The sequence below is a fragment of the Triticum dicoccoides genome, chromosome 1B (assembly GCF_002162155.2).
Source record: "Triticum dicoccoides isolate Atlit2015 ecotype Zavitan chromosome 1B, WEW_v2.0, whole genome shotgun sequence".
NCBI lineage: Eukaryota > Viridiplantae > Streptophyta > Magnoliopsida > Poales > Poaceae > Triticum > Triticum dicoccoides.
This window is the reverse complement of record NC_041381.1, coordinates 376,868,064-376,877,687: the sequence shown is the minus strand read 5'-3', so window position 1 is coordinate 376,877,687 and position 9,624 is coordinate 376,868,064. Positions and strand designations below refer to the sequence as shown.

General features: G+C 49.4%; 4 protein-coding genes across 22 annotated transcripts in view; 2 read left to right on the top strand and 2 right to left on the bottom strand.

Annotated features, from left to right (window-relative positions):
• Positions 1–2,055, bottom strand: part of LOC119336428 (putative rRNA 2'-O-methyltransferase fibrillarin 3) — a 3,661-nt gene extending 1,606 nt beyond the window's left edge. The window contains exons 1-4 of one of the 18 annotated variants that reach the window (XR_005162506.1): positions 976–2,054; positions 747–901; positions 570–666; positions 138–444 (exon numbers count right to left, since the gene is read on the bottom strand). Coding sequence is in view for 2 of the 18 variants with exons in the window: in XM_037608448.1 (XP_037464345.1) it covers positions 138–280; positions 362–470 (252 nt within the window). In the remaining 16 variants the exon portion in view is untranslated. The other 17 variants (XR_005162507.1, XR_005162508.1, XR_005162500.1 and 14 more) reach the window with 17 other exon arrangements.
• A 625-nt stretch (positions 2,056–2,680) lies between these two features.
• On the top strand, positions 2,681–5,824 carry LOC119336421 (GTPase-activating protein gyp7-like). The gene is made up of 5 exons (XM_037608436.1): positions 2,681–3,042; positions 3,137–3,269; positions 3,380–3,429; positions 4,001–4,054; positions 4,240–5,824. Exons 1-5 carry the CDS (start codon positions 2,894–2,896, stop codon positions 5,510–5,512), a joined length of 1,659 nt encoding a protein of 552 aa, XP_037464333.1. The 5' UTR covers positions 2,681–2,893; the 3' UTR covers positions 5,513–5,824.
• Positions 5,825–6,238: 414 nt separating this feature from the next.
• LOC119336407 (cytochrome b5-like) lies at positions 6,239–8,329 on the bottom strand. Of its 2 annotated transcripts, none has more exons than XM_037608421.1 (4): positions 8,080–8,329; positions 7,824–7,960; positions 6,836–6,902; positions 6,239–6,736 (listed from the first exon to the last, which is right to left on the bottom strand). In XM_037608421.1, exons 1-4 carry the CDS (start codon positions 8,288–8,290, stop codon positions 6,486–6,488), a joined length of 666 nt encoding a protein of 221 aa, XP_037464318.1. In that variant the 5' UTR covers positions 8,291–8,329; the 3' UTR covers positions 6,239–6,485. The 2 variants fall into 2 exon arrangements, with proteins under 2 accessions (XP_037464318.1, XP_037464323.1); XM_037608426.1 differs by having other exon boundaries at positions 7,824–7,933.
• A 155-nt stretch (positions 8,330–8,484) lies between these two features.
• LOC119336399 (protein HLB1-like) overlaps positions 8,485–9,624 on the top strand; it is a 6,431-nt gene continuing 5,291 nt past the window's right edge. The window contains exons 1-2 of the mRNA XM_037608409.1: positions 8,485–8,894; positions 9,484–9,606. Of these exons, the coding sequence (XP_037464306.1) occupies positions 8,587–8,894; positions 9,484–9,606 (431 nt within the window). The 5' untranslated portion in view covers positions 8,485–8,586. The remainder of the gene's footprint in view (positions 8,895–9,483; positions 9,607–9,624) is intronic.

Sequence of the window (9,624 nt, the reverse complement as noted above, 5' to 3'; positions counted from 1 at the left end):
CAGGGCACATTGTTCAAACAGTTTTGGTTAAAACATTTTTTCAGACAGTCAATAATTTCAGCTTGTAAATCCCCAAAATTTCTCGAAAAAAAACCATAATAAATAAACATGAACATGCTCTTATTTGTTGTTCCAACATCAAGAAATAAAGATTGGGCGCGTATTGGCTGCATCTCTGTCGGGCATCGTGGCCTCGTATTGGATATCTTTGCTTCTATATTTTCAATCTGCTGGGTGTCCAAGCGCATACAGGATGTCATTACTCTGCGTATTTGAGCATCTAAAAAAATAAGTCAATGGTGCATCATGTTAAAGGAGAAGAACAATTATACTATCGAAGAACATCAGCACATAATTCAACCTGATCTCAACTCCACATGTCCTGGACACCAAATCCATTTTAAGTACACATAATTAAAAGCTGCTAATAGTTCTGTAGTTCTGCTAAAAAGCAAGTTGGAAACTATCATTAGCAAAATATTTGAGCACCTACTCAATGTTTATATTCAAAACTGAAGTATCCAGCTTGTTAGACAAAAAATATGCAAGCAACATGATGAACAACTCACCATAACTTAATTTTTGTAGATACATTAGACTGTACAACATGTTCACTTCTGAAAACAAATTACACCAGCCTGAATGCCTGATACACCAAAGAAAAGCCTGAAAAAAAATGAAGTTCAACTCCTCATAAGCATAACATCAAACATGGTGTGGGCGTAATATCAAGAACAGAGGCACACATTAATTTGGGAAGAATGCAGTTGTCAATCCATGAGAGGGTGAGAGACAAAGAGAAAGAGATAGATCCTGAAGGAGAGGAGCAGCAACATCAGCCCGTGACCACCAGGACAGGGAGAGAGATGAGAGGTAGAGCGGAGCTCCTTGTCTACTGTAACTGCAAGTGCTACTTATTACACGACAGCAGTAGAATCTTGCATCCTCTGTATAAACAAAAAGCAAATCTTATACCTTGAGGAGTTGGGGTGGTGGAGGCTTGAGCGTGGTGTGCTGCCGGACTGAAGGAGCCGCCGAGGTGGGGAGCGGACCAGCCAGATTGGATGAAATGACTGCCGGAGGCAGAGCAAGGTGGCGTTGAGCTCAACCAGCGAGGGGATGGGCGCATCGAGCAGCAGATGGGGGCGTCGAGCAGGGCGTTGACCTTAACCGCCGTCGTCCTAGTACGGTACTCCACAACGGAAGGGCGCCACCGTGTCAGCTCGCATCGCTCGTCGTCGACCAGGGAAGGGCGTCCAGCAGAGGTGGCCGTCCTGCTTCCCCAACGACCGGGAGAGGAAGGAGGCTAGGGGAGGTGCGCCATCCAGCGATTCGGTGTGCCTTGCTCTGCCTCTCTCTCCGTCTAGCGTCAGCCACGCCGCCGCCGCCGGTTGCCCCGTCCTCGACCAGATCTGGACCCCACTCCCCTCACCCGAATCGACGCGCCCAGCCTCCTGCGCCGTACAAATGCGCCACCACACGCCGGAGGACACTGCGCCCGCCCTACCTTGCCCTCGACGCCGGTGTTGACCGCTCCTCTGCCTCGCTCGCCTACACCGCTGCCGCAACCGCAGACGACCTGCTGCTACTCGTTGCGGAAGAACAGAGGCCGCAGCAGAACTCGGCGCATGGGCGACGGGGCGACGCCGGAAGCAGAAGAACGCCGCGACGACGAGGGCGGCGTTGGCGTGATGCAGACGAAGCAGACGCAAAGGTCGACAGTAGGGGCACGCCTCCGGGCGATGGAGGCCGAGAACAGGCGCCGGCGGCCGGGGGCAGGGGACTTGACGCGGCCGGCGTACCATCCTCCATGAACGCCCACGGCGTCCGCCTTCTCCTCCGCCTCGGCTGTAGCCGTGCAGCAAGCCCACGGCGTCCGCCTTCTCCTCCGCCTCGTCTGTAGCCGCACCCATGGCGTCCGCCTTCTCCTCCGCCGCGGCTAGCCGTCCGACGAAGGCGCCGCCCTCACCTGCTCGTGCTCCGCCATCGCTGCCGTCGCTGGAAAGGGAGGAGTTTTGGATAAGATGAATCAGGGACCGCGGACTGAATATCAAACAAACGTAGGGTCTTTTTTGTAAAACAGAAGCGTTTTTCCAGATTCACTAAAGAAAGGACTGCGGGTTCTATTTTCGAAAAGCAAAGGGACTTTTTTATAAAAATGGCGACGACGTACGACCAGAAGCACTACGTGCTTTATTAGTAGGTAAAGATAAAGATATAGGTAAAGAAATACTTTGTATTTTGCAAATACAACTAAAATCCAAATTTAAGTACCATATTCTATTATCATGCATGTACTCGTACTCTGTTCGGCAGAGTTTTACATCATCCCCACCAGCTACGTACTTGTAGTACCAGGTCCATGTCCAACACGTAGGTGTACTAGTACATTTGGTTCAAATTTAGGTGTGGCAGCTGCCAGGCCTTGCCAGATAGCTGGCTCCGCCACTGTTTGCTGTAAGGGTGCATTGTGCTGTGAGTTAAACTGGATCGAGAGTCTAACACCCAACATCTTGATGCTAGGAAATTTCATACCCTAAAATAAGAACTACGAAAACCATTTTTTTAGATTTTTTTTCAAAGTTTCTTCATTCGATCGGTAGGCACGAAACGTCAAACGACGTATACACCGACCCGAACCCGCCTCGTGAGGCCCACGAACACGGCCCTATCGATCAGTGACGCACGCACGCACCACTTTCGTCGAAATCGTCAGACGGGACAGCGCGAGAACTGCAGAGAGAGGAAAAAAAGGAAGAGGAAAAAGGAGAAACCCGGAGGCCGGAATCCCAATCGATCGAAGGAAGCAGAGCTGGGGGATCGCAGCGGCGGCGGCGGCGGGGGGAAGAGCCGGAGGGGAGCCGTGGAGCGATCAGGGGGGCATCTGCGCCCGATGTGGGCGTGGGGCCTCGCCGAGCGCGCCGTCGCCGGCCTCCTCGGCCCCGCCGGCGCGAATGGCGGTCGCTGGAACACCGCCGTCGCCGTCGGGGTCACGGCCGCGGCCGGCATCGCGCTAGTCGCCATCGTCGTCTCCTCCCGCAGGTTGGCCACCGCCAGACCCAAACCCTCCCCCCCTTCTGCCAAAGGTGGTCCTGTGCTTCGTCCCCTTAGTTGCATATGCGCGCTCTGGATGCAGGGGCGGGATCAAATCGCCGTGGCGGCGGCGGAGGAAGCCCGCGCTTGGGCCCAAGGAATGGCGTAGCTTGTTCACGCCGGAGGGGAAGTTCTACGACGGTGGCGTCAAGCTACTGAAGAGAGTTCGGAACGGAGTAAGATATAGTGAAGCTTAGTTTGTTTGTTACAGTATTTCCTTGCTATCTTGTGAGTTCCTGATGTAGCTTACAAAGTCATTATATTGAGCTGTCTGCTTTCGTGACAGGGGGTTGAGCCGAGCATCAGAGCAGAGGTCTGGCCGTTCCTTCTTGGAGTGTAAGTACTCTAGACATTGTGATCCGAGGACAGATTTAGCTATGCTTGCAGATGTATACTTAGATCCACGAGATACTTGCACATGAGGAACTCATGCTAACATCGTTTTGTATTTTTAGCAACAGATTCTGTTGATGTTCCTTTTTTTACATGATTCATCTTTTCTGCATTTGAGTGAGGCTTTATACTTTATAATTAACTGTTTCAGTTTTGGGACTTGAACAGAACATAGATAGGGCCAACTTAAGAGAGGCATACTCACTTTTGTACTTTTTGTTAGTATGTAAATGTGGAAATTAGTGTTTTCCACAGGATTTTCCCAGGCTACCTGCCCCCCGCTCCTGTTCATTTGTAGTATCAAAACTATTGCGTGCAGTTTTAGATTGATTCTAAACTAAGTAGATGAAGGAAAACTTACGAATACACCAATTTTGCACATAGTTCAGCCTTCTCTGGTAGGCACAGTAAGAGATACATCGTGGAAATTTTATGTACTTAGTCACATGTGCGTTTTTTTTGGGGTAGTCAGAGTGTTTACCTCGAGTAATTGGAATTTTTGACTCTCGTGCAGTTATAGCCTGAATAGTTCAGAAGCTGAAAGGGAAGCAATTAAGGCCCATAACAGGTACACCATTTTTTCAACCATCTATGTTTCATGACTCCAGTCCATGGTTGCCCACAGTCTCACTATAGTTTTCTTTACCACTACAGAAATACATTGCTCCTTAATTAAGGAACACTTAAGTGTTTGCAAATGTTATTTTCATGGGGTCTAGTGTAAAACATGACAATGTTGGATGATTTATGTAGGAAGGGATATCTGCTCTTGAGGAAACATTGCCTGCGAAAAAACAATAAAGAAAGCAAGCGATCAGTCAATCACAAAGAGAGCATTAGTTCAGGCAAAGTCAAAGAATCTGTTACTTCTGTTGGATCTGGAGAACCTGAAAAAGTAAGCGTGGATGATCATATCACGAGTGAGGAAGAAAATCCTTGTGTCATTTTAGAGCAAGAAATGCAGGATAAGACAGGTAAAGCAATTCCAGAGAATCAGGCGGATGAAAGCCTCTGTTCATCTAGTTCACGTGATGAGGATGAGAGTGAGAAAAGTGATGTGACCGATGTGGAAGCATCCCGTGATGATGTCGCCTCTGTGGACCAGTCTTCAGTTGAGGATGAAGAAGAAAGTATGCCCCTGCCCAAATATTCAAACACAGGAGGAAATATAGAAACTGAAACTAAGTTATCTAAGATTGCCCGTCCTGTGAAGTCTGCACGGACAGTTGAGGATTTTGAGACATGGCAGCGGATAATTCGTTTGGATGCAGTTCGTGCTAATAATGAATGGGTTTCCTACTCTCCATCGCAAGCTGCGGTTACCAGAGAGAAGGCAATTGAATCTGCTTCAGCTGTTTGTCTCAAAGACTATGAGCACTTGGAAGCACATAGGATCCATCATGCGTCACGTCTTGTTGCAATACTTGAGGCGTACGCAACCTATGACCCAGAAATCGGTTATTGCCAGGGCATGAGTGACCTCCTTGCACCTCTCCTTGCTGTGCTGGAGGAAGACGATGAAGCCTTCTGGTGCTTTGCCGGTTTCATGAGGAAAGCCCGCCACAACTTCAGACTCGATGAAGTGGGTATTCGCAGGCAACTCAACATGGTCTCCAAGATAATAAAAACCAAGGACTTCCATCTTTACAGGCACTTGGAGATGCTTGAAGCTGCAGACTGCTTCTTCGTCTATAGAATGGTGGTTGTGATGTTCCGGAGGGAGCTCACCTTCGAGCAGACCCTCAGCCTGTGGGAGGCGATGTGGGCCGATCAGGCAGCGAGGCGGGCTGGGATCACAAGATCATCCTGGAGAAAACTTCAGCTTGGAGCCCCTCCAACTGATGACCTGCTGCTGTATGCAATTGCAGCCAGTGTACTGGAGAAGAGGAAATTGATAATAGAGAGCTATAGCAGCATGGATGAAATCATTAGGGACTGTAACAGCATGGCCGGGCAGCTGGACATTTGGAAGCTCCTGGACGACGCCCATGATTTAGTGGTGACCGTACAAGACAGGATCGAGTAGCTGGGATCTGCCCATGCTTATATCTGTATGATTGGTCCTGGCAGTTATCACGTTATCATATGTCTGTTATATACAATATCTTGTATGAGGTTATGGATAGAAACATTTTTGGTCTTGTTTTCTGGTGTGCCCTCTCTCTGCATGTGACTGTTCTTTGCACAGAGCAGATTTGTGGATCTTGTCATCTGTTGCTACTTCTTGGACTGTGGATGCTGGATACAATTTGGTCTTGCAGTGTATTTGTAACTAGAAAAAAGCCTTGTGCCTGAAGGGTAGTGTGGAGGGAAATATATCTCAATGCCCTTCGGTTTTCGTCCGGTTTTCCGTTAATTAACTGGGCAACTCTCTTCTTTTTAATTAATTGATGAGACAAATCTTTTGCCTTCGTTTCAAAAAAAATATCTCAATGCCCTGAAAGACGTTTAGTTCAGTTGTTGCAGCCGGTGTATTCAGGAAGGGATTCTGCCTTCATAAAATAAACTTGGAATTTCCGATAATCGAATTGATCAACTGGCCCACGCCGTCACTTGCATGCTTAATAAGTGCTGCTTAACTCTTTTAGGCGTGTATAACTGCAAGAATATGGTCAAATACAGTGAAACCGACAGACAAATTACTATGTGGGAACATCACTGCAATGTATGATGTCCATATTTATTCTGAAATTGAGATTGTTAATAGCATAGCAATGTTCCCATCATCCTCAATTGTAGACACTCCATCGGCTAAAAAAATATGTAGAGACTCCATATGTTGAGAATGTAAACATAATTCGAGTAATCTGAGCATACATATAGATGTTTGGAACTGAGAGTGCCTTGTATGATCAATGAGACAACACACTGCCACCCAACGAATACCATCATTATGTTGTTCTAACTCAAACCAGCCAACCAATACCATTATTATGTTGTTCTAACTCAAACCATATTACTTGAAAGCTATTTCTCCGAAGCAACTCGCCAACAACAGCCTACTCAGATTTGCTGTAGTGCCGGACACCAAATGCAAGCCCCAAGATTAAAATGGGAACAAGAAACTGCAGGATCTTGATGAGGAGGTCGCTATCCTTGGCCTGGACATGGGACCCTTGCTGAGGAGGTACAAATGTACGCTTTGCTGGGATGGTTGAAGCATCAATCTCCCCGATGTGGTACTTCTCCATCATCTCCCTTGCGGAATCACTGTGTCCGATATCTTCGAAATCGCTGGTTGCATCTTTCCCTGGTTATATTGGAGAGTAGTGATCAGGTTTGAATATTAAAATCAAAATTGCGCAAGACTTTTGAACTTAGTCTCATCCACAATTATAAAATGACTCACCGGTTACTGCCAGCAGTACCTCATCTCCACCAGGATGCTCATCCATGAAAGGGGTGACATCATACACCTGAAATGTTACACAACATGAGCTGATATAGTCAGGCATATTTTGCAGCACGTGTAACAGGAATTTCGTTAGGTAAATTTCTCAATTCCTGCTGGGTATTTTCTTTTACTCCAACGGAATCTAATCCACTGGGTGCAGAGAAAACTCTAGACCGTATGGCCATACATGCCACACTGGAACATTCAAGGCCACACAATTTAAATGGTACCAACAAACATATCGGCCACACATACTGCAGGGTCACCATTTGGGTGGGGCTACCCAGCATCAACCACGTCCATGTGAATCAATCGCCCTGATACATCTTAATTGACTCATTTCCTTCCACCATGACTAGTTAATATGCACATTTGCAGAAGAGGAAGCAGCTTTGGTACACCGTCTCCCGACGCTTGTACTTGATCCTATGAAAGAGCTGTCTAGTTGATAAGATTTTGCTGGAATACCTTTCCCTCAGCACCTCGTCAAGAATGAAATCCTGATACGCGATACACAAAGCGGATCTTGTACGAGTCGACCAATCTATGTAGTACAATATTGCAGAAGGTGCATGTAACAGCATGGAGTGCACCAAAGGCTAGAAGGCTGTAACTGGTCTGGAATTGGAACACAAGCTTAAAACAAATCACTTGCTATTTGTCCTCATAGGACTATGTGTTTGGTCAGAGAACATCTCTGTTGACGAAGTATCAGCAGCTGAACAGATCTGATTGGGCGGAATTGACTTGAGCAAGCTCAACAAGAATACTCGAATTCCACGAGCCCAGCAGACTCAATTCTTCCTCGTGAAGAAGCCTAGCATCTAGAAGTACTATCTAGCTGACTAGCTCAACAGGCTGTGCCGGAACAAGAAAACTAGCCACAGAACTCGCAGGAGAAGTAGATGCTAGGGTAGGAAAACGAAGGAGTGGGGAAGCGCACCTTGCCGGCGATGACGAGCCAGCAGTCCTTGGCGACGTTGTGCTTGGCGACCTCCTCGAAGCCGAACATCCTCTTCTCGCCGGCCATGGCTCGCAACACACGCGCCCACGCTGCTCCGAGGGGAGAGGCCAAGAATTCCACACCACCAAATAAAAACAAAAAATCAGTCCTCCTTGTGCACCTAGATCCACGACACGTCGTCGGGAGAAAAGCGGTTGGGGCGCTGTTGGTTGGCCGTCGGGTCGCTCTCACTCACCTGGGGCTGGGAGTGGCCGCGAGGCGACAAGTCGCCGGTGAGGGGGACGGGCCGACGGAGTGACGCACGCACCGAGACCGAGAGAGAAGGAAGCGAGGAGGAAATGGATCACGCGCTTTGGACAGGGCCCCCGCTCCGCGTGCGTGCGTGCGTGCGCGGTGGCGCCGGAGTCTGCTGTATTTGAGCCCGGCGCGTCCGGCCCTTCCCGCATCCCTTCGCGGCCGTGTTTTCCAAATTGCCCCTCGCGAGGCGGCCGTGGGCCGGACCCTGCCGGGCCGTTTCCTCCCTTGGGGGGGACTTCAACCCTCGGCCCCTCGGCCCGTTGGCACGTCAGCTTGCGGAGTCGCGCCCGCCCGCCTCGGCCTCGGCGATCGCTACCCCTTTCCGTTTGCCCAGTCGTACGCGACCGAGTGGCGCGAGAGGAGACACGAGAGGAGTGCCCCGGTGAGACGCTCGCGCCGCGCCTCCGCCCCCAGATCGTGGACCCGACGCCGATCGGTTCCTGCCATGGAGCAGCCCACGCGGCCCGTACCCGCGGACGGCGGGGAATTCCCCGACGGCGCGGGCGACAGGGCGCCGGTGGAGGTGGAGGTGGCGGTGGAGGACGAGGCGGGGGAGGAAGAGGAGGAGCCGCCGCGATCGGCGACGGCGAAGCAGGAGGAGGCAAAGGCGGCGCTGGGCGCCGAGGGGTCCCAGCCGTTCACCACGCGGGAGCTCGTCGGTGAGATCAAGGAGGACGGCGAGGCGGACGGGGGCGGAGGCGTTGGGGATGGGGACGGGGTCGGATCCGCCGATGCTGAGGGTTCTTCGTCCAGGTTCGTGCAGACGCGCGTCGGTCCTTGTGCCATGATCGTCACTCCATTCAGTACTGCATATCGCCGGGACTTGGTTAGGCTGTTTGCCTTGGGTCGTCCTAGTACCAAGCCATTTGGATAATGGAATCCAAATATGTTGTTTGATCGCTTCACGTTGGGGCCCATGCCATCTATGTGAATCGTGCATTCGAGTCGTTGCTTTGTTCTGGTGGTTAGCTGCTGAAATAGTACTACATATTACTGATCAGCTATTCTAGTGTCATTTCGTGTTTCTTATCAGGGTAGCGGCAATTGGCATGCAATTTTACTGCAATTCTGCAACATCATAGGTGTTGATATTGTGTTGTCCTGTCTAAAAAATGAACGATACAAGTATATTCCATTTTCCATTTGTATTGGCAGAGGAGTGTTTCATCAGACGCTGAACAAGCTGTTTTGCATCATGTGGCCAAATTGCAACTGTTCTGTTAATCGATTATACCGTTACAAATGAACTGTTTACTGTTTTTTTTTTCTCTTTACTAACGAAAATTCTGCAAGAATGCTCTTAGTGATAACTGTTCTGTTAATTCTTTTCAATCCTTTCCAGCCGAGATAGCATGCAGCAGTTTTCATCCCATCATGATGTAGCCATGGAATTAATAAATAGTGTCACTGGAGTGGACGAGGAAGGTCGTTCTCGCCAAAGGATTCTTGCTTTTGCTGGAAAAAGGTTTGCTCACCTAGTTAC